Raw genomic sequence first — 25185 nt, 5'->3', positions numbered from 1 at the left:
AGTGTTTTTTAAGTCCTTGTCATTCTCAGTCTCTGCTTTTACCTTAATTTATCCAGCAGTGGGCCTGGAATATGAAAGCCGTGTGAAATGTTTTCTGCACGTTCATAAAAGCCCCACAACAGGATGCATGCGTTTAGGCATTAATCAGCACAGAAGGTTCAAGAAGCAAAAAGGCTGTGATGCTGCATTCAGCAAACCCAGTGTGAAGAAAAAAATGATACAATTTAATGTCAAATCTGCACACAAACCTCATTCAACATCCTTAAACATGCAAACAGAATTTACAGAAACATTGTACAGAATCTGGGTTTGACTCTATGTGGAGCCATTCCAAAAACATACATAAATGAACAAAATTGCATTTTCTGGAGGAGAAATGGACTGGAGGTGTTTCTAAATGGTCCATTTATGGATAAAACTATTTCATAGGATTTAATGCCAATGTGGAATTTTGGAATTCCAACCCTGTATCACAGAATCCATGAGAATGTAATTCATTACGTCATACTTACCAAGGTCATTCTAAGGCAAAAGAGGCGTTTTTTTTTTAAACATATGAACATTGAATATGTGCCTAGTTGATGATATACTGTATTATGGCTAATGGGTTAAGAGCAGCAAACTCACTGTAGGGTTTATGTGGCACTGAATATGGCTATGCAGCTTGTTAGTATAGCCCGAACCGTTAATAATAATCAGTTTAATGCAAAAATGTTTTACAAAGCATGTGAGTAATTGTGAGTCAACCCTTATGTTGCCTTACGCTTTTTGGATTTCAACAGAAATTATGATTATTTAAGCAACAACTCTTTTGTACACGTAATAACCCACATTTAATGAATGCACAGTATACAGTATCTGAAATATAAAATGTCAATAATATTTGCTTCAAACAAAAAATAAAAATACAAAGTTCATACCCTGACATAAAACTCGCTTGGCTATATGATGACACGAAGAAAGCAAAAACGTGTACAGAGTTTGCATTTCCAAAAAAAAGCAAACTTCCTGGCAGCTCCAAAGTCACCAATGATTTGCAAAGACTTAATACAAAAACACCCCACAAAAGTATACACAACTGACATGATTGATCAGTTACAGCACGCGAAAACAAACTAAGCTTTGTAAAATTATGTGAGTATGACTGAGAGTTTGACAATAACACATTAATTGCAAAAATGTCCTTCGGGTGCCGTTATGCCGTGCTTTTTTTTCCCTTCCATTTCCTTTTGACTGACCTTTTGCGAGAGCTTGTCCAACAAATAAATTGTCCGTGGTCCATTATGCTGTGCTCTGATTGTTTCCCTTGATTTCCATGGAGACCCTCTCCTTGCGTCCAGAGTACTCTCCGATAAAAGAGCCGTCCTCGTTGAAGTGAGCGTCCTCGTCGCCGTAGTCCACCATGCTGTCTCCGCTGTCCCCTCCTTTCAAGTCGCCATTCAACGAATGCTGGCTGCTTTTCAGTGGTTTCTCATCATTATCACTGTGTAAGACATAGGAAACATAACTGAGTTTGGCTCTCTGTCCTTGCTATGTTCGATTGGTCTAATGCAAAACCAATATCTTCCTTTAGAAGATGAAGAGAAGTTTTATCTTTCTATCTACTCTCTAAACAATCAGTTACCTAAATCATATTCTGCCTTTATGTACGCACTCACATCATTTGTGTCAAAAACCACCTTTTTTTTTTTTACAATTTATGAATAACCTTTATGCAGCTCCTTCTATACAATTAATAGTGACCCTTTAATCCCCAAAATGAAACAAAAAAGCATAATAAAATATAAAATTCACCACTATGAGATAGACAGTCCATATGTGCATTCTATTCCAATTGTATACACTACCGTTTAAAAGTTTAGGGTCAGTAAAAAAATAAAAAATAAAAAAAAAATAATATAGAGAGAGAGAGAGACCAAGGGTGCATTAAATTGATCAAATGTCACAGTTATGTTACATAATTTTACAGAAAATTTCTATTTCAAATAAACGCTGTTTTCAACTCTTCAAATGCTACAAAAGAAGCAAAAAAGAGAAAAAAATATATATAATGAAGCAAAAAAAACATATATATATATATATATATAATATTTGTAGCTTTCAAAATAGACCACATTTTATACATATATTTGTATAAATATATTAAAATAGGAAAAATGGTTATTTTAAATTTCAATAATATTTCACAATATTACTGTTTTACTATATTTTTTGATCAAGTAAATGAAGGCTTGGTGTGCATAAGATGTCTTTCAAAAGCTTTAAAAAATCTTACTGACCCCAAACTTTTGAACGATAAGTCTTCTGAAGTCATATGCAAACTTTGTGTGAGGAAAAAAGTAGAAATTTAAGTTGTGATTCACTGTTTTCAGCATCAAAATGTGTTTAACATAAAAATGACATTTTACTGTCACTTACATTATGATATTTTGACAAAGGGAATGATTTATGAAGAACAAAAACTTAGTCTGTTCCTTACACAAATGTGCTACTTGTCTTCAGAAGGCCTGAAATATAACGAACAAAAAAAAATATCCCATAAAAGTTTGACATGAGGGTGAGTAAATAATAAGCAAAAAGCAATAGAGAAACACTCCAGCATAACAACTCATTCCCGTTTCAAACACACAGTGCATGTGCCTATGAAACCACCAGCCCCAAACCCAATGGAAGGACTAATATGATAGACATATTAAGATTTATGTGATTCTGAAGGAGGATGGGTGCATCTGAGCATGCATTATCTTCACTCAAACCGTGAAGTTCATGCATTCACACACTGTTTGACGCCTTGAAGCCTTGTATTTCAAATAGTGGAGCTCAAGACACTGAGCCTTTCTCATCATGAACACGTCTCAGATAATCTGCTTGAAATATTTCAGATTAATAACTGTCACTAGACACACTGTTCTTGCAGAGATTGGTATTGGATGGCCGGATGATTAATGAAACAAGCAACGCATTTACAGCTAGCCCGAAGATAAGTGTCTTTCAACTAAACCGGATTGTTTACCATCATCCTGCCAGGAAATCTTTTGTTCGCTCGATCTCAATACAACCTCATTTTCATATTTACAGCAAAGCCATTGTTTCTAAAGTGCTACATGTGTACTAGCTACTCACAAAGCACCACGTGAAACAGGAACACATCAGTGGCATTGATGTGTGAACAACATTTTTTGTTGTTATTGTTTAGCACATACGTGTGGTGGTTACTTTAGCTCGCTGCACGTCCAGAGCTCAGGCTGGTTTGGTGCTGGCTTTCAAACCAAAGAAAAAATGCACAAATTACAAGGAAACAGTGTCAGAGGTTGCCGTCATTCTGCCACTATGTGTGCAGTAAATCTCGGTGGCTGCTTGAAATACCTGTATTCACAGAAGGTATCGTCATTTATGCCCTGGGACTCCAAATCGGGGTGCAGGTCCTCTTTTTCTTTCACTGAACCAACACAAGAGAGCATTGTAAATTTAGAGAGACTTACAAATATTGTTACAAATAACTAATAAATTATATTTATTCATATATATATAATGTGCATTTAATCAATCAAGAAATGATCAAGTCATACTGTAAATATGCTAACCTTTAATTATCTTTGCATTCATAAATATACAAATAGGTGATATGAGTACAGTATGTATTTAAAGTAGGGCTGTCAAACGATTAATCGCAATTAATCGCATACAAAATAAAGGTTTGAGTTTGCCTAAAATATGTGTGTGTACTGTGTGTAATTACATATATATATATATATATATATATATAAATACACACAAATTAATGTATATATTTAGGAGAAATATGTTATGTACAAAATATTTGTATTTATATATAATATAACATATACAAATTATAATAAATACTTATAAATATTCGCGATTAATCATTTGGCAGCCTTAATTTAAAATCTCTATGTATATATATATATGGACCACAAAACCAGTCATAAGGATCAATTGTTTTAAATTGAGGACAATATTTGGCAGACATTCAACTATTTTAAAATCTGGAATCTGAGGGTGCAAAAAATCTGAATATTGAGAAAATCGCCTCTACAGTTGTCCAAAGGAAGTTCTTAGCAATGCATATTTCAAATCAAAAATTCAGTTTTTATATATTAACGGTAGGAAATGTAGAAAAAAAATTTATGGAACATGATCTTAACTTAATATCCTAATGATTTTTGGCATAAAGAAAAATGTATAATTTTGACCCACACATATTTATGAATTAATTTAGCAATGCATTAAAGGTAATGTCACATTTTAAAGCATCTTTTCTGAATAAAATGTTTGGTGAAATTTTCTTAGACATTATTTTTAGACAATTTAAGTATAAGTATGTATCTACATACTGTAGAAATTTACTGTACAAATACAGTAAATATGCTAACCTTAAATTACTTTTAGATGCATAAAGGTAATTTAAGGTTAGACGGTAATTACATTTCATACCAGCTGTTCTATTAACTTTCTTTATTTATTAAGATTATTGTTATAAAAATTGTACTGCATCAGCAGGCACATCTGCAAGTTCATATTAACACATGTAAATGAACAGATCTGGCTCATGCTGTTTCTGTGCAGTAATTAGAAAACTCTCACAGTCGCAAAGGTTACAGTGGTTACAAAAATACAACAATGTTGTTGGGTAGATCCTTGAATCATACCCAATTTGCAGCCCCCAACGAAGACATGCAAAATGTTCTAAATATAAACGCATTAACATGTTCCATGCGCTACTGTGATGATCGAGGTGTGAATGTGATATACAATGTTTTTCCATGTTACTGACAGTGTGTTTTTTTACTTCTAGTTAAACCTTTTGGCTTTTTTATTCTTAAAAGAAATTCTCCAGACAGTTTAGACATTTGTTAGGCTTTTCTGACTGCTATTTAGCACATTCAGTTCACATTCACAAAAGACAGCAATTTTCTCCAGCAGCTGATTTGTTTCATTGTTTGAGAGAATACCTGAGTACTTTCCGCCTTTATTTCGGTTCACGAAGCACGCTATGAGCACTATGAGGGTGAGCAGCGCTATGGCGCACATGAGCCCGATGAACCAGCCCTGGTTGGAGATGCCTCCGTGAATACTGGCCAGACCTGTGAGAGACAAAACAAGTTTGACATTTCCTGAGGACACTTCATTGACTGCTGACATCCACCGAGAACATCTTACACTAAATGAGAGACACCAGGCAAACTCTAGAATGGAAATGTGCAGATATTAATATTAAACTGCCAGACGGCATATCTAATTAATCGACGGCCAAGGCTGATAAAGCATAATTCCTTTTATCAAGTCCTCAGAACACATGCTCTGGGATGGACATGAGGCACACCACGCATGATAATTTTATCACAGGATGTTGCTCGCACTCTTGATGAGAGATGGGAAAGGAAGAGACAAAGACGATTTTTGCTTTGCATTTCTGTCATCTCGGAGACTACGTTCTCCTCACCTTTGGCACTGGTCCTGATAACGTCTTCAAAAATACTAGAATTATCAACCCAGCTTTTAGTCATAAGACGCACTGTGTATTCAGTCCCAGGTTCGAGCCCTTCAATGAGGTGGAAAGTCTTAGAAGAATTTAGCGCATCGGAAATCTTCCAGTTACCTTCACCTACAGGATGTACATAGTGGGTGATGTGGTGTTAGTATATTAAGAAGTCTCTATTATATATACACGTAATTATACTGTATATATTATGAACAATTATTATGGCTGCCAACAATTAAGTAATACATTAAAAAAAGCAATGCAATTGAAAATGTTTAATTTACTCAAATGAAAACAAAAACAAAACCTTTTACCAATTGACAGCCTTAATAATATATATATGATATTCAGTTAAAAATATGGATACATAGATATAAATCTACACTACCGGTCAAAAGTTTTTGAACAGTAAGATGTTTTTAATGTTTTTTTAAAGAATTCTCTTCTGTCCACCAAACCTGCATTTCTTTGATCCAAAATACTCCAAAAGCAGTAATGTGAAATATTTTGACTATTTAAAATAATTGCTTTCTATTTGAATATATTTTAAAAAGTAATTTATTTTTGTGATCAAAGCTAAATTTTCAGCATTATTACTCCAGTCCTCAGTGTCACATGATCCTTCAGAAACCATTCTTGTTGATTTGCTGTTCAAGAAACATTTATTTGTGTTATTATTCTCAGTATATATATATATATATATATATATATATATATATATAACTTCCTATTTATCAAGACGCCTGACAAAAAAAAAAATATACTCAATCTACAGTTTTCAACATAACAATAATAATAATAATAAATGTTTTTTTGAGCAGCAAGTCAAAATATTAGAATGATTTCTGAAGGATCATGTTAAGTAATGATGCTAAATATTTAGCTTTGAAATCTCAGGAATAAATTACATTTAAAAAAATATATTCAAATAGAAAGCTGTTATTTTAAATAGTAAAAATATTTCAAATTTTTATTGTTTTTGCTGTACTCTGGGTCAGGCTTGGTGAGCAGAAGAGACTTAAGAAACATTAAAAAATCTTACTGGTCAAAAACTTTTGACAAGTAGTGTATATAGCTACTTCTTGATGTATGATGTTGCTCTAAAGGCTACATAAATTACTAATCATCTTATTTTTGATTGAAATTACTGTGACTTTGTAAACTTCACAAATACTATGGAGAATTTGGACAAGAGTGAGAAATATTACTGGTTTAATTTACAAGAACAAGGATGGAGAACAGTAAGAAAAGCTTACGGTTGTTCATAAAGGCAACATATAACTCTGACTCCGTCTGCTCTGTGCCTGGAATCCAGCTGATATTTGCAAAGTTGTGACTAACTGAGGTGCTAATATTCAACAAAGCTGAGAAAAGAGAGAAATGACACAGAGGGTTAGTACTGTAAATGACACGAAGGAGCTTGTTAGATGTAGTTAGACTTGGAGGAGGAAGAGTGCTTGCTATATTTTCTTTAAATTCACTGTAATATATGAACTTTTATGAGCCACATTTTTCAATTTGTAATGCATTATTAAGTCGCAATGCACTGCAAAAAAAAAAAAAAAAGTATCTTAGTAAAGGCTTGTTCACACCAAGGATAACTATAACTATAAAGGTGGTTTTAAAAATCATTCTAAAACAGTCCACACCACTACTATAACAATGACATCACACAAAAAACAATATTTTAATGCATCCAAACATTTAAAGCGCCATATGACAAAAAAACGTTATTGTGAGGTAATGTGGATGCTAACATAGTTATGGTTATGGTTATTGGTGTGAACAGCCCTTAACACTGTCCTAACCAGGCGTAAAACTAGAGATCCAAATAATAAAATCAATTTTTTGGACAGGGCTGGTCCAAAGTCCAGCTCTGCATAACAAAATATTGTGCAGCTTCTTGTCAACTTGGAATTATCATAAAAAGTAACAACTCTGAGTTGTTCACAAATAATCTGCTTCGATGGAAATCTTCATAATAACCGATTCATTCATAAATACATTACTTTTACTAGTATTTGACACAAAGGAAGAAATGCTGGAGCGTTCAAACTAATTAAACGTAATTACCAGATGACAAGGACATTTTTTTTTACTACTTAGGAGCTCATAATTACTGTAATTTTACCATGTGAACAATAAATGTGTTTTGATTGGCTGGTAGTTTGTTACGTCTCAGAGCATTTTTACTTTAATTGTGGTCAGACTAATTACTTGTCACTGGAAACCCGAGTGTCGCGGCTGGTTAGGACACAGCGTAAAGAAATTAGCGTGATGGGATGTCACAAACAAATAGTGGATCTTGAGATGATAGAATGGAGTGCGGTTTAATTTCCATCAGAAACATAGCTGCGAGTCTTCTGTAATTAAATGACTAATTAAGGACCTGAAATAATGATGTGCTTGTTACACTGGGCGAAATAAGAAGAAATAATATGAGATAATTTTAGACAGAGTCGCAGAGTAATAATTACACAGTTACTAAATTCTGAGAGCCCAGGAAGACAGCGTACACTGTTTCTATTCAGGAAGCCAAAAGTATTGGACTTGGACAATTGCTACCTACACGGCATGCCACCGGAGCTATATCAATCACAGATAACTTGTGTTTTCATCACCTTCAGGTGTAGCAATTAGGCAGACTGTTGTCTGCTGTCAAAACTCATTACCACACATCTCAATCACACAACACCTCTCCCTTTGGGCAAAACATGCAAATGGAACACATTTATTCTCAGGCTCTTTTCAGGAATCCATCTGCACTGAAGGACCACAGCTATCCTGCCCATCGCCCCATGCCTGAATGACATCCTCTAATCGTGATGCGTTTCCATCCACCCTGTTATTGCAGAAATTGCGTTAATCATCGGTGCGGTGTGACACCTTTGCTTGACACAGAAATGGCGCTATAAATATTGAGCAAGCTAGCTGGAGGTTTGTCAGTCCGCATCTGCCGCCACAGCAGGAGGGAGGAAAGCTCGCGCCACACGTGTCCTGCAAGACTGCTCCCGAAAGCCACTTTTGTGGGGAAATTTAGCAACAGAATTTAAACGGCTTCCTCTTATCCATTTAAAAGCCACTTCTGTGCTACATCAGCACTGTTCCTCAGTCCCCCGATAAGCCTCAACAAATCAGACCTTGGCACTTCATCCATAAATACACTACCGTTTGGGGTCAGTAAGATTTGTGTGGATTTACTTGTTTTAAAGCTGTTAATACTTTAGACATGAGGAGGCTTGAACTTTTTTGTTTATCCAGCTTTGAAAACAGCTGTAATCATATTTCACAATATTACTGTTTTTTAGGGCTGGGTTTTGACTCAAATTTTACAATTTGATTAGATTCACAAGCTTGCAATTCAGTTTGATTCAATATTGATTGTTTTGGATATACATCAGGTACAGTACATGCCAAATTTTCTCAAGAAAAAAAAAAAATCTCTCAGCTAATGCTCCAAAATATTCATGAGAGTCAGTTGGCACTACATTAGAGTTAATTTTCTAGTTGAGTTCATGGTCATCAAATGTGTTTTTTAAGGTAAATGTGATGTTACATGACAGTTTACACATTAAACGGCACCAAAACTGCATTTATTGTTCGAATACTGTAATAAAATTGACAGAACTCGAAATATGAAACTTTGTTTCATATCAAAAGCAACAAAGCACAAAGCTTATTGCTATTTATTGGATGGGAGGTGTGTTACAATGCTCTGTTCTTTAACTGAAAGCAGGCTAGACTAATCAATTCTTGTGATTTAATAAACAATATTGTTTCATAAAAATGAAAATCAATTAAAATCAAGAAATCAAATTTTTTTTTTTACCTAGCCCTACTGTTTTTATTGTATTTTTGATCAAATAAATGGTAATAGGTGATCATACTGTACAAACATTTGAATGTGTTTCTGTTTTTTTTGAACATTTGTAGAGTTTACTGGCATAAAAGTCCAATTTGTTTCTCATTTGTTCTTTCAGACTTGTTTTTGTGTGGTTTAGTACCTATAGAAGAAAGAGTAGCATTAGCCACAGGGGAAACAGTGGTTTTTCTTGGAGGAAATTGTGAGCCGGATTTTCCTGGAAAGAAAGACAGTATTTTAAATGGTTTGAACTATTCTAAGGGAGTGATGTGGCTAAGAAAGAATCAGAAAATCAGAATGTGATGCACTAAACAAGCGGGAGCTAATGAAATATAAAAACTGTCTATGTTAGCTGAACCCTAGCATTATGGAAGAAATATTTTGAACGGATTGACCAGGATTAAAATGGAACAAATCGATTAGTTTCAGCTACCAACATAGAGCAGATGACAGGTTAATAGTGAGATTTATCTACTTTTGCAACCATCTGTGAAAGACCTATACTGTCAGCTAGATAGGGAAAAATAGAAGAGCATTATGCTGCTACAGTATATGAAAATAAAATGATCACCCAATTATGAACACATGCATTTTCAAGATAGATTCCTAGAATACAACTACAATTATTCTCTAGTCTAGTGTATTAGCTATTTCTACAGCTACAGAAAATAGAAGACTTCATACTGATGTTGAAAGAGGCCACATCTGTTGAAGCTGGCAAAACAAAAGCAATAAAGCAATGAAAAAGACATATTGCAAGGACGACAGAAAGACACTGAAATCACGACAACCTTAGTTCATAAGACAGCTTGTTTACAAGAAAGCAGTGCCTGTTACCGAAGCATTAAAGTGAGAATGCAATAGCAAGAAGCTTGGAAAATTCAATTTCAATGTATTTAAAAATACGATGTCATATTTTTAAATGCCTCACCAAAAACATTAAAGCATTAAGGGTTTTGAAATGTGTATTTGCATGTACATGATGATATGTGACCCTGGACCACAAAACCAGTCATAAGTGTCAATTTTTTGAAAATGAATAAAAAAGCTTTGCATTGATGTATTGTTTTTTAGAAAATGACAATATTTTACTGAGATACATCTATTTGAATATCTGGAATCTGAGGGTGCAAAAAATATTGAGAAAATCACCTTTAAAGTTGTCCAGCTGAAATTCTTAGCAATGCATATTACTAGTCAAAAATCATGTTTTGATATATATTATAGGAAATTTATTAAATATTTTTATAGAACATGCTCTTTACTTAATATCCTAATGATTTTTGGCATAAACAAAAAAATCAACAATTTTGACCCATACAATGTATTTTAGTCTATTGCTACAAATATACCCGTACTACTTATGACTGGTTTTGTGGTCCAGGGCCACATATAGTAGGGAAAAACTTACATATTGTACATGGTATGTACATGGAAACTAAGGCACTTCAAAAAATACAATGGTTTTACCATGTTTCCAAGTCAAAAAACAGGGTATTGCCATGGTATCATGTCCGGAAATACATGAAAACAGTGCTGCGACGATAAATCAATTCTGAGATTTTCCGAATTCTCTCTGGAATCGATTCTAAACTTAGTTTTTAACAGCAGATGGCACTCTAATCTAGTTTTTAACTGCACACTCAAACGCTCATGAAGAAGAGTGCTAAAGAGCATCATGTATGCTTTCATGATACATGATTAATGCTCATATTCGCCATATTGTAATGGTCAACTTGACATCATTCAGCATAGTAATCAATGAATATTCGAAGATGCCACAACCCTGCATAGCCAGTGGTCTGTGAATCCATAGTATGGTAAATTACGTCAAGTTGACCCATTACTACATGCTTGGAGCGGTCAAACGGACCATCTATACATATTTATGCTGTGAACACCCTTGTAATTCGCTTCAACCTTTTCGAACTTTATGAATTATTATTTTAGGAATAAAGTTTAGGCTGTTTCTAAAGCATGCAGTGCCATCTGCTGTTAAAAACTAGGCTCAGAATCGATTTGAGAGAGAACTGCGATGCATTTAGAAAATCTCAGAATCGATGCAGAATCATTTCTCGATTTGCGATGCACTGATTTATTTTCCCAGCCCTAGGAAATACCATGATACTTTTAAACTGTAACTGAAACCTACAAATGCAAATAGATCAAGTGTACACTTTAATGTGTATTTTGAATGTTTTCTTTCCACTAATCTGAAAGAACACTAGTAAAATAGGCCAAAATCTCAAAATTTAGTGCATGAAAGAAGAAGAAAATTGCATTGTTTGATAGGTAATTATCAAGGTACAGAAATGTCCAGAAATACCATGACACTTTCAAAATAAGACATTGTCTATTTTATACTCCCAGTTGTATTTTTTGCTAACTGTATTTGAAATCATCTGATTTTCTTGATGTACACTGGTCATGGTTAGGCGGTTGTTTTTCCATTGACACATAAAGATATCTCCCCTCACATCAGAGCAGTCATTTTTCTTGACTGTTTTCTATTACTCTGCCGAATACTGGAATTATGCCTTGGGATTTTCATCTCGATCATATTTCTTCCACAAACACAACTTCCTTATGAACCCTCAGCGAAACGGAAATAAACAGCACTTTATCAACAATCCGCTAACTGCCGATGATAAGTATGGCAGCGTGAACCATTAATCATGATAAATGTGCTGTAAATTCACAGTTGCGTGGTTTTTTATTTTAATATCTTTTTTGATGTTGATTACCAACTTATTCCTACGTCTCTAATAATAACAATCCAACATTTCCATCCCCAAAGGCAACATATCATTTCTTCTTCCTTTTTGCAGGCAAGCTTTTACCCTCAAATCAATAAGTGCTTGGTCTTCCAAGACAGTGATGAATGCAGCCCAGTCGCACACTGTTATGATATTGTTTAGCTATAAAGAAATGCTTAGATGGGCATATGAAAAGCTTGGTGAGATGGGAGGTCGAAATAATGTCCCCTGCATTCGCCGGGTCGATGCCCATAACAACAGCAACTTGGTCATCCATGTCAGAGAGCCAGATTCTCTGTCCTTTGGAATGCCACAGGCTGACTCCCCCGAGACGCCCCCACCCCTGAGCAGCTGCTGCCCGTACTCACTGGCTTCGGGGACAGTGGTGCGCTCCTCGCTGACAGCTGGTCCGCAGCCCACCCGCGTGCAGCTCCGTAGGTAAAACTTGTATTTGCTCAGTGCTTCCAGATCCTGGAGGTGCAGCTTATTGCTGTCAGCAGAGATGTTGAGGGTCATCAGAGAACCTAGTTCCTCTGTGTCATTTACTGAATGGGAAAAGGAAAAAGAGCATATCAGTGCACATTTCCAAACAATTCATATAGTTAGAATTTATAATTATACAGATTCTAAACAAGAAAGAAAGCTGCGCAGCAAAGTGACATGTGTTCATCATGTGTTACGGTTGGTCACTCAGCTGGACTGGTAGCAGGAAGGCCATGTCATTGAAATGTCAGACGTGTTTAGTCAGCCAGAGGTCAAATTCAGGGTTTTTTTGTTAACTGACACAGACACAGACTGACAGTCTGCACTAGGATTGTCACAATACCCAGAACGTGGTAGTGGACGACAATAAGGTTGTCACGATACTACGTCTTATGGTATGATGCAAAAGCATCTCAATGTTATGGCATGGACTACGTGTCATGGCTATTTTTATGATTACATAATATACACCTTTTTCTTCCCGTAAAAGTAGGTGCAGCCATTTGTACATTTTATGGGTGTGGCTTTCAGTCATTCAGGTATTTTTAGCTGTACAAAATAGCATGTTTTACTGCTTGATATTGCAAATTAGTGTGTCTTACCATATTATTTTAATGTATTATCTTAATTATGAGTACACTGGTTTGTAGTACAAACAGTTTTATTGTTTACTGCACATTGTTATTCTTCTTGGAAGTCTTATCCATAGGCTTACTTCCACGTTGAGAAAACAGGTGGATATGAATAAATATTGAAAATTTTTTTGGGGGTTATATTAATTATTCTGAAAAATAAATAAATAAATAAATAAATAAATGCTAATTCGCTACTGAACACGTCTTTCATTGAGTTAAATATGAATAAAAATGAAAAAAGTTTTTCCAAGCAATAACTGGTAAACAGTCAGCAATAGGAAACAAAGAAATAAATTCTAAACACCACAGGTGAATAGGGTAAATCTTTTAATTAATAGATAGTCACCTTTCCCCAGTTAATTTATCACAGGGCATTAAGTCCTTTACCTCTGTATTGCAAGTTTTCTAAAATGTTATGTTAAAATAACTAATGGATTATCTAATTAAAAATGCACTAATTTGCAATCTGAACATTGGATCAAGCCAGGTTCCAAAAATACTCAATTCATTTTGTTGACATACTGGTGATTTTTACAGAAATTCTGGATATGTATTCATAAAAAAGCACTATATTTTTGGGGGTGAGAAAAACGCAAATTTCGAGAAATTAACTTTAAAGAACAAAACACAAATAGACAAAGTGTAATAAAAAAAACATTTCATTTTATTAAGCTACAAGAATACTTTTTGTGCGCAAAGAAAGCACAAATAACAACATTGTGGTACTCTCCTGAACACTCATCGAAGACCAACACGGAAGAGAGTAAATTGTTGAATAAAGTTGTTATTTTGGTTTTCTTTAGGCACAAAAAGTATTTTAGTAGGTTCATAAAATTACGGTTGAACAAGTGATGTCACATGGACTATTTTAACAATGCCCTTACTACCCTTCTGGGCCTGAATGTGGTAGTTGCTGTCTATGCAGGGTCAGAAAGCTCTTGGATTTCATCAAAAATATCTTATTTTGTGTTCCGAAGATTAACGAAAGTCTTACGGGTTTGGAATGTAAATGTAATTAATGACAGAATTTAAATTTTTGGGTAAGCTATCCCTTTAAATGTGTATTTAAATGGTTTCTTTCCACTAGTCTAAAGACATGTTATAGAAGTATAAGTATAGCATGAAAAAACTGTTTTTGCCTGTAGTGTCTTGCGTTATATATTAGACACAATTTTAAACTGTGACACAAACCAGATTTTCTCTCTTTTTTGCATTCACTCATGCCAAACCACTTGTGTTTGCATTAATAACCCTGGCAAGAACTGCAGTTGACCTTTCACGCATCACAGCAAGGGACGAGCATTATTTACAGATGATGCACACACATAAGCATGTGTGCGTTTGAAAGCAGCCGTCAGGCAGCACTTGTGTAGCTCATTGGGTAAACTACCAATTAAAACATCATTTCTTGTCCATGTGCTAATGTTGTGTTATTGAGCTATTACGCTTATGTTGTGTAAACACGTTTGGGTCTGTTCTGGAGTCCCCCTTCCCTCCCAACAATTCCCAGTAAATCTGTCAAACAAAAATAAATAAATAAAAAACAATTTCCGAATCCTCCATAAGTAATTCACAATGTGTGAATTGTTAACTCTGTGCGATTTCAGCGTAGTTGGATCTGGCTGCGGGCCATCTGTGCAGTGGCTCTTTAATCCCAGTTGCTATTTTCCATTTGACGGGTACAGCTGTGCGCTCTCTCGCCAGCATTTTACACACCACTTTCTTCAAGGGGACTTCAATGAGCCCACTTCAAAGGGAGCACAATGGTTCTAGCAAGCTCTCCTGATGAAAATGTTGCTTCTTTTAATACGCAACCTGACACTTGGCCTCAATGATCAGCCGCAGCATCAAACACAATTAGCTGACGGGGCCTTCCAGACTGTACGCATCATAATCAGCGTCGTCATCGTTCCTGCTGGGATCTGGTTGCGTGTTGAGCGGTGCACGTGCACAGTCTGGTGTTGTGATACGATGCATGTAGAACAGCGTAGGGGCAGTGCAAGAAAGGGGGTCGGCTTGATCACAATGGGATACTGGGTACCGCGTCTTTCCCATGATTGCTTTGCACTACCTACATGATCGTGTAGACCAGGGTTTCCCAGACTGGGGTTTGTGAACCACTGGAGGTTTGTGAAGGAACTGCAGGGATTTCGGAAAACGAATAATTCCTTAAACCATAAAAATATAAAACTAAAGCAAAAACAAAACAAATCGCTTACAAAAAAATACTTAAATATTCTATTTGTTTACCTGCATGTCATGTGACCACTAAGGAACAAAAGACAACTTATTTATTTAAATTATTTTAAATTATTTATATATTAACTTAAAATGTCAGGGGTTCATATAAAATGTTTAGGTCAAAGGGGTTCAGCTAACAAAAAAGTTTATGTTATGAAGGCAATCTCTGGTCCAGACAACAAGCAGACCTTGGAGAAATAAAGGGAAACCAATTTTTCAAAAACACTCTCCCCAGAGGCATAAACACAATGTGAAAAGTGGTGGGATAGCACAATGTAAAACTTATTAGCTTTGCTTATGAATATTAATATAATGTGGTTGTTCACCCAGCAGTCTAACAGATTTGACTTTGATTAGGAACATACTGCAATAATAGATTTCTTCTTCTTTTTTTTTTTTTGCAAATTTTGCAATAAAAAAAAAAAAAAAAAAAATATATATATATATATATATTTTTTATTTTTTTTTTTTTCCCAAAATATATACATTAAGTGGCTTTCTTGTTGCAAAATTTTTGTAGATCTTTTAACAGGAGAAGAAATTTAAAATACTAAAACTCTTTGCCGTGTAGTAGCTATAGTATTAACAAAGCTTGAGTGCTGCTGATGCTTGCATGTTACCGCTTTACAGTGGCTTCTGATTGGTCTATAAATGTTTTTTTATGTGGTTTACCTTGAAAAAAAAAAGATATTTACAGATACGCTTCACAATGTTTTGCTTTTCCCTACAGTGCATCACTTGACTACTAGTACGATGTGCATTGTTAACCCACTACGTTTATGTAATCAGCAGTGTTTCTCACTGTAGATCCTAATTAAAACCAAAGCATACTCTAATGGCACACAGTAAATGGCTGTTTAACTCACTGGTGTGCCTTCAATTTGATATAACAGGACCTGTATAATAAAAATAAGCAAATTAAGTGAGGCAACTTTAACAAGTCAAAGTAATTGTTTTCCATAAATCATTTAGCAAATATACAACTGTGTCTTATTGAGGTCCTGTGCATTTTTTTTTTATAATACTGTAGTCCCTGTTGAATATAAGATGCAGCTGCCAACCCTAAGGTAGGTGGCACAACAATATCTCCTAGTGGTGAGACGTAGGCATCACCCCATATAATGCGACATGAACCATCAAAGAGCACTTTGCTCCAAATGTCCAAATCTGCATCTGCATCATGGGGAACATGTTGAGATAGGGCAATAGCATTTTTATGTTCTGTAGTCTGGCCCTTTAAGTGACATGAACAGAGTCTTAAAAACATTCAATGCAAATCCCGTGGTTTGTGGTTTTGCTGCAGAATCACTGTAATGACCAATAATGCCGCTGTGTCATGGGCCACGTCAGAAATGAATATCAGTAATAAAAGCTGTTTACTCAAAGCCCAGCGCATAACCCTCACAGCAAGATGCAGACGTTTATAGCGAGGGTTATGAACAAATTGAAAATGCAATGTTCACATACTTAGCTGATATTGGAGGATGTAGCCAATTATGACTCCATTTGCGTCAACCGGAGGAGACCAGGTCAAGGTGACCTTGTGTTTCTGGATGTTTGTAACACTGAAAGCAGCTGGTTGACCAGGAGCTGAAGGTAGGGAGAGAAAGAAAGAGTCGACAGATATATTAATAATTTAAAGGAACATTTCACACCAAAATAGTCATTATTATTCATTTGTTCGTTCAAAAACTTTGTGACTTTCTTTCTTCTGTCAAAGAGATCTTCCCCTATATCAAAGGTCTCACATCTCATTTGCATTTCTAAATATTCAAACTTGTTTCTAAAGATTCTGCTCACTCAAACCAGAACCAACTGCTGCATTCAAATTTGCCTACTTATACTGTGCCCTAAAAGTATGTACTCTTTTTGTGAAGAAAAAATACTTACTTTTGAGTGTGAAGCAGAAGAGCATGTCATAACTGCATGTCGCTTAGTTATGTGCATCCTGTCACTATTTAAACTGTCCTGTCAATCATCTTGTCACAGACAACATCTTCCATATTTAATTTCCTTTAATTTCGTACCAGTTGGAGAACAATTAAGCAGCATGTTGTTTTGCCAGTCAGTAGCTTGTGCATGACGCGAGTTAATGACCAAACGTATAATTATAAACCTTCACAATGTTGTTGCAGATTAAATATAACTGAATAAATATTCTTTTATCAGGTTAAATATTTATTATTAATCACTCAAACCCCTTTGTGTAAACCTCTCTACTCATCTGTAGGTCTCACACATATGCCATGTTTGTAGTTTTTAACACTTTTTATTCTTATTTGTAGTTCTAATCAAATCCTCATTCACTAGTCATGAGAGTGCAACATAATATGATTTTAGGACACTAATTCAAACTATTACTATGTATAGTATGCAAATTGGGACGAAGGTAAACTAAAGGCTGGAACACGCTACGACTTTTAAAATTTGAACATATTTTAACATAACACTAGGCATCTTACACTTGTCGACTTGGAAATGGTTACAGAGAACAAGTGGGCATTATATTGTACACTGAATGAGTGATGATTAAACACTACCAGAATTTTAAAGTCATTTCGAAAACAATAAACTCACACAGAAACATGAAAAACGAAAACAATGTGTTCTGAAATCAGCTCAAAATAACAAATATGTCCCAAATGCTTCAACTGGACAGAAAGTCTGAAGCTAAAAAAACAGAGTCTGTGCCCGAAGTACATGATGCAGTTTTTTGTGAAATCTGTCAAATCCAACTGCCCAAAACCTGCACAGTGGCTCTGACTTTCATCAACTATCGTCTACTCGCTCTGACTGCAAATCGGGACAAAAAATCTGTGCAAAAGCCTTAAAGCGATAGTTCACCCAAAAATGACAATTCTGTCATTAATTACTCACTCTCATATCGTTCCAAACCTTTAAGACCTTTGTTCATCTTCGGAACACAAATTAAGATATCCTTGAAATCCGAGAGCTTTCTGACCCTGCATAGACAGCAATGCAATTGAAACGTTCCCAAGCCCAGACAGGCAGTAAGGACATTGTTAAAGGGGTCATCGGATGCAAAGTTTACTTTTACATGTTGTTTGAACATTAATGCGTGTTGGCAGTGTATGTATACATTCAACCTATAATGATAAACATCCATGCAGTGGTTTTTAATTAATCTGTATAAATAATATCCCCTATTTCAAATCAAGCCGTTCTCAGATGCCTGTCAGTGTGGCAGACAGAGGCCGCTCCCAAGATAGTTGGGCGTTATTTCCTAATAACATGCTAGTTAGCAAGTTTCGCGGCTAAACGCGCTAAATGCGGCAAAAGTAAACAATCTCTCTAAACACAGCTCATCACTCCACAGAGAGAAGAGGATGGGTGGGGCGAGCAGAGCTCATTTGCATTTAAAGGAACAATCCATCAGAATCGGTTGATTTTTGCAGAGCTCATTTTGACAAGGTAAAAAGCGTATTGTTTTACACCAAAGTATATAGACTTTTTAAAATAGTCCAAAATAGTCTTTATTTTAATGAAGCTATGAGAATACTTCTTGTGAGCAAAAAAAGCAAAAAATACTGGTACTCTTATGAAGATGCGTGAAAGACTGACACAAAAGAAAAGAAACTGTTGAATAAAGTCATTATCTTTGTTTTCTTTGTGCACAAAAAGTATTCTCGTAGCTTCATAACGTTACGGTTGAACCACTGTCCTTACAACCTTTCTGGGCCTTGAATGTGTCAGTTGCGTTGCTGTCTATGCAGGTTAAAAAATCTCTGGGATTTCATCAAAAATATCTTAATTTGTGTTCTGAAGATGAAGAGAGGTATTACGGCTTTGGTACGATATGAGGATGAGTAATTAATGACAGAATTTTCATTTGTTCATGGGTGAACTATCCCTTTAACTCACAGAACTCACCTCCCTCAGGTGTTTTAAAGCTGACCGGATGACTGCCAGGCCCGTTTCCTCTGCTGTTAAAGGCCATGACAATGAGGCTGTATTCAGAGAATGGCCTAAGCCCTGTGACCACCGCATGGTTCCTCTCGCCGGAGAATGTCAATGTGTGCTTGTCACCATGTGTTTTCTTTGAGTCCTGCAGACTACGAAGCCTCCAAAAGCTTATCTGTAAGTACATGAGGTTAGATAAGTCCATAGCTAGTGCAATACAGCTGATGAGTAAAACAACACCTCTGATTAATCCACGTGGATAGTTTTGACAACTTGCTAGGAAACAAGAGGAGCTTCAAGGGGTCACTGGCCTTTAAACCACAGCTGAAAAGCGAAACACATGTTGGTGCGGAATTACCCTGTAGCCACCCAGATGTCCATTGAGTTTGTCCTTGTGAACATGGTCCCATCTGACCTTCACCATGGTGTTGTTCATCACTTCTACACTGACATCCTCTGGAGATGCTGAAGGGACTATAGACAAATAACATGCAAATGAAATTTTACAAATTGCTCTGTATAGCTGCTTTCCAATTACACTGTTCCTACATCAAGATAATGCAAGTGAATTAGATTCAGCTATATCCATGAAATAAGGACCAAGAAATGTGGTGTAATTTTGTGGGCAATCATGGAAAAAAAAAAAAAACTGTGGCAGTTGTTTATAGTAATAGTTGTTTATGTGGAGTTATGGACTATAATATTGTTTTTATGCTTTGTAACTACATTTCATTATCAAACACTTGGCAAATAGCCTATCCTACAGTTATTTACCATACACAATCTAAGTAATTCTATATAAACAACATACCGCATTCACAATCTCTCAGACACTATACAGTATATGACAACTGCTAAAGGGAAGAGATTTAATTATAATGGAATAAAACCTAGTATACACCAGTGTTGGGGATGCAACAATGAAACTCTACCTTGCCACGCTAAATTAAAACATAATTACATGTATACTATAATTAAGATGTTCTTTTGAAAAAGTAGCTAGCTGCACTGATGAAAGCAATATATTTTTAACTATACTTTATAACTCTAGAGTAATTTGTTAAAAGAAAGTGTAATGTGTTATGTTTTATCTTTTTTATTTTAATCTTTGAATCATGACTGTTAATATCATAGAAATAGACTGAATGTTGTTAAACAGAATTAATTTTTTTTGTGGCTATCCCTTTAAAAGTATTAAAAAAATCATTAACAGAACAATTGTGACCTTGGACCATGAAACCAGTCATAAGGGTCAGTTTTCTGAAACTGAGATCTGTACATCATCTGAAAGCTGAATAAACAAGCTTTGTTAGTATAGGACAATATTTGGCCAAGATCCAACTATTCTGAGGGTGCAAAAAAAAAAAAAAAAAATCTAAATATTGAGAAAATCGCCTTTAAAGTTGTCCAAATGAAGTTCTTAGCAATGCATATTCTAAATCAAAAAATAAATTCTGACATATTTACAGTAGGAAATTTACAAAACAAAACGTTACTTAAAATCCTAATGATTTTTGGCATAAAAGAACAATCAATCATTTTGGCCGATGCGTATTGTTGGCTACACTGTAAAAAAAACAACTTAAAGTTGTTTCAACTTAAAAAAGTAAGTGTTTGTGCTGCCTTAACATTTTAAGTTAACTCAACTCAAATATCCACATTTTCATGAAGTACAACTTAAAATTTCATGTTAACTAAACTTAAAATTTGAAGGCAGTACAAACAATTTTTAAGTTGAATCAACTTTTTTTTTTTTTTTTTTTTTTTTTTTTTTTTTTTTTTTTTTTACAGTGTATTGCTACAAATATATCCATGTTACTTACGACTGATTTTGTGGTCCAGGGTCACAACTAAGGAATCTGAAAGGATAAAACTTTGCCAAAACATTTTTGAATCAGTTTCTTTATATGAACCATCAAATTGAACTGGTTCACTAAAATTAATCGTATTTTCATTCCTTTCCAGCTTTAAAGCTGCATGCGCAAAACAGCAATTTAGCATTTATTCACTACTTTTAGCTAGTTACTCCCCAACATTGGCAAACATATGCTAAGAGAGAAATAAAAAAGAGGGAGAGACTGAGAGAGAAAAGGGGACTAAACTAATCATACAGCACAGAGACGTAGTGACCTGAGATAACATCGGGAGGGCAACTCCAAAAGAAAACTGAAGGCAAGAGAATAATTATAGCCATAAATGTAAATAGCTCATAGCCATGATAACATTTCATTTGTTAGTCTACAAAGACTCTGAGTGAGGAAATCGTTCCCCTTGTGCAATTTAATATCCTCAATAAAGCAAAACAAATCGACATATCAGCACAACTGTTTGGATATTGTGCAAAGGCAAAGATGGTATTTCATCAGTGTTTTCTGCCCTCTAGGTTTGTTGATATTCTCGTCACACACGTACTGCACTTTCGCTAGGGGTGGATGGGTGTTTCCGTTTACAGGCGATGCTTATTTGCAATGTAACAAGACCCTTACGGACAAAGAAAAGGTTAGAAAAAAAAAATAGGATGCGCCTTTCAAAATCTTCACCTGCTTTGTATGCTCTCAAAGGTAAACATGCACAATGCTTTGACAGTGAGTGAAATGTCAATGGTGTTAGCTTATTTGAATGCATGCTCATCTCCACAACTCAGACACGGTGGAAGATCTTCCTACTTACAGTCTTCTCCTGAGTACGCTGTTATTATTTTGGGGTCCGGACCCCAGCCCGCGTGGTTCTTGGCCTGAATTTTGACCTCGTAAAGGACGAAAGTAGGGGTGTTTTTAACCACGAATGAGTGCCTCTTCACCATGTGCTCCATCCACTCCTCTTCAGCACCTTGTCTTCTGTAGCTTACTTTGTACTCCAGACCAGGTCCGTTGTGTTCAATAGGTGACAGTGGCTGTGACAGGAGAACGAAAGAGCTCAGTAGGTTGACAGGAAACAGTAAATCAAAGGAAATAGAATTTAGTTCTCAAACACTTGGTGTTTGAGCCTCAGAGGACACGCTCACAGACCATTTGTTGCTGACGGCATGAAGAATATTGTACACAAAAAGGCATTCACTGGCATAAATCAAAATTTACAATTAGACTGGCTGCGTTACGCAGTTTTCAAGAGTAAGGGTGCATGTTTATTAGTTTTAGTTTATGTAATGAACACTTTTGAGAAAGAATTAGAGAGTTTTGTTCAAGCAAATAAGCTAAATAGAACTGTGTTCATGCTTTGTTTTTTTTAGTTACACTACCAGGTTTTTGAACAGTAAGATTTCTTAAAATATTTATAAAAAAACATTTTTTACTATAGGCTTGGTGAGCAGAAGAGACGTCTTTAAAAACTAAAAAATCTTACTGTTCAAAAACTTTTTTTAAAAGATTTTTATTTTTTGATTTCTTTGATGGAAGTTTCTAATGCTTTATTTGCAATATTTGTTAGAACAAAATACAGTAAAAAGCAGTAATGAAACAGTATTACAATTTTAAATGACATTTTATTTTTAATACATTTTAAAAGTCAGAGTTTAGTGTCAGACAAACTTTCAGAAATCATTTAATATCCAGATTTTACTCAAGAAACATTTCCTATGTTAATATTTATTTAATATTTCTCAAACCTTTGAACAGTAGTATTTTTAATCATATAATTAAATGATTTTATAATTCATTTTTTCTGTGCAGGTCTATTATTGTGGTAACTTCTGCAGAATGTTCAGTGCTGAAATACCTGGTCAATAGTGAGCAATTTATCATGATGTTAGACATTATAACAATTACCTTTTATTATCAAAGCTCTAACAGTTAACTATGCTTTTACAATCATCCTGCAGAAGAAGATCGAACAAAATGCAATTATTCCTTAACATCCACCATTAACAATGAGACTCCTCATAATTCTAGAAAGTAGGTGTATTAGCATGAAAAGGTGGCCAAGTAATAGCTCAGAAACTGTAAAAGTGATTCACCTTTATGTGAAAATCTAAATTTATGTATCCCGTTCCTTTTACTTTTTAATCAAAGACTCACTCTGGGCTGCTTCTGGTGGAAACCTGTGTCCAGAGAGATCCATTTCAGCAGGGCTTTGTAACTCTCCCAACAGCACGGCGATAGCGATAGCTATGTTTTGCTATGCAGAAACTCCTATCTTAGGGAATACGCTTATCGATAATTGGAACCTAACAACTGACACTGTTAGTTTTCTCTCCCCCTCTGAGAACTAAATGAAATTCTGTATTTGAGAGCACTTCTTTATCTGTGCAGCCCTTCCAGTGCTTTGAACGTTAGATATTCCTGAAGACTATTGGAATTGAACGTTTAGCATCGTACCTCCCAGTTGATATCCATTTCATGTGGCAAATGACCTTCGATCTTGATATTTTCTGGGTTCTTGTCGGGTGCTTCGGAAAGAGCAGAAATATGGATTTTGTTGGAGGTGAAATTGTTAGTGGAAGAAAGAAAAATGGCCTGTGAAATATGCACTTTATAGACTGGAGCTTAAACGACAGGGAAAATCAATTATCTCACAAGTTTGAACGTTTTAAAGTTCAATAGGAGACAAAGTTGGCCTCACTGCTATCTGTAAAGGTGATGTGCTTAGGAGAAACAGTAAGAGAGCTCGTAGATACCTGATGCTGGAGTTTTGTATCTTTCAGTGTCCTGGCTTGGCCGACCTCTTCCCACCTCATTGACGGCAGAGACTCTAAATCGGTAGTCCAGGTGTCCATGAAGCTTCAGCAGAGCGGAGTGATGGTTTCCCGGTACTCTCCTCATCTCCCTCCAGCTGCCCGGCTCATGTTGGCTTTCCTCAAACTCTATAACAAACTCTGCACAAAGTTTCACATAAGAACTGGAGTCAACACATAGGCAACAATTTAATTAACTGGATTTACTCAGGAAATATTCTTTCATTTGACTGACTCAAACCGACTACATTGGGTTACACTAATGAAAATTGTTGTTGAAATGTAAATCAGATAGAAAAGATCAGCAAAAGTAACAAAACAGTAACAACTGTGCATCCAACTGTGTGTTCCAATCTTTTATAGTACATAAGCTAAATTAACCTCTCATAAACTGCATCCCAGTGTAGCTGTGTGACATTCATTTTGTATAATACCTTGTAATGCCCAAAATTTGCATATACTGTAAAAATTTGTTGTCAACTTAAAATAATTTATTACCTAGCTGCCTTAAAATGTTAAGCTCAGTCAATTTAAAAAAGTTTAATCAACTTAAAATGTTAAGTTGTACTAAGTGACAACTTAGATATTTGAGTTGATTCAACTTAAAATTTTAAAGCAGTTGGGTAACAAACCCAGCTTTTAAGTTTAACAAACCAATTTTTTGTTTAGTCAACTCATATATTTAAATTAGTACAACTTAACATTTCAAGTTGACTACACTTATTTGAGTTAACTGAACTTAAAATTTTAAGGCAGCAGGGTAATAAATTGTTTTAAGCTGACTTAACAAACTGTGTTGTTTTTTAGAGTGTAAAATTTTAATTACATTTTACAAGACCTTTCAAAAAGCGTTTTTGTTTTTTAAAGAAATTAATACTTTTATTCAGCAAGAATGCATTAATTTAAAAAGTGACAGTGAAAAATATGTATAATGCTATTTAAAATAAAATATTTTCCTTTAAACATTCTGTTCATCAAAGAATCCCATTTTCCACAAAAATATTATATATCACAAATGTTTTTAACATTGAAATTATAAAACATGTTTTCTGAGCATCAAATCAGCATATTAAAAGGATTTCTGAAGGATCATGTGACACTGAAGCCTGGAGTAA

General features: G+C 35.1%; 1 protein-coding gene across 9 annotated transcripts in view; it reads right to left on the bottom strand.

The window, feature by feature from the left end:
• Positions 1-203: 203 nt before the first annotated feature.
• Positions 204-25185, bottom strand: part of chl1b (cell adhesion molecule L1-like b) — a 98199-nt gene continuing 73217 nt past the window's right edge. For 5 of the 9 annotated variants that reach the window (XM_051112134.1, XM_051112133.1, XM_051112136.1 and 2 more), the window contains 12 exons: positions 24014-24211; positions 23715-23785; positions 22072-22294; positions 19760-19875; positions 19372-19576; positions 16948-17070; positions 12490-12666; positions 6760-6867; positions 5465-5626; positions 4974-5105; positions 3367-3439; positions 204-1483 (listed from right to left, as the gene is read on the bottom strand). In XM_051112134.1, coding sequence (XP_050968091.1) covers positions 1282-1483; positions 3367-3439; positions 4974-5105; positions 5465-5626; positions 6760-6867; positions 12490-12666; positions 16948-17070; positions 19372-19576; positions 19760-19875; positions 22072-22294; positions 23715-23785; positions 24014-24211 — 1790 coding nt within the window. In that variant the 3' untranslated portion in view covers positions 204-1281. Of the gene's footprint in view, positions 1484-3203; positions 3261-3366; positions 3440-4973; positions 5106-5464; positions 5627-6759; positions 6868-9507; positions 9583-10049; positions 10080-12489; positions 12667-16947; positions 17071-19371; positions 19577-19759; positions 19876-22071; positions 22295-23714; positions 23786-24013; positions 24212-25185 lie in introns of all 9 variants that reach the window. The other 4 variants (XM_051112138.1, XM_051112139.1, XM_051112141.1 and 1 more) reach the window with 4 other exon arrangements.

The sequence above is a fragment of the Labeo rohita genome, chromosome 6, assembly GCF_022985175.1.
Source record: "Labeo rohita strain BAU-BD-2019 chromosome 6, IGBB_LRoh.1.0, whole genome shotgun sequence".
In the NCBI taxonomy this organism is placed as follows: domain Eukaryota; kingdom Metazoa; phylum Chordata; class Actinopteri; order Cypriniformes; family Cyprinidae; genus Labeo; species Labeo rohita.
This window is presented reverse-complemented; position numbering and strand designations above follow the sequence as displayed.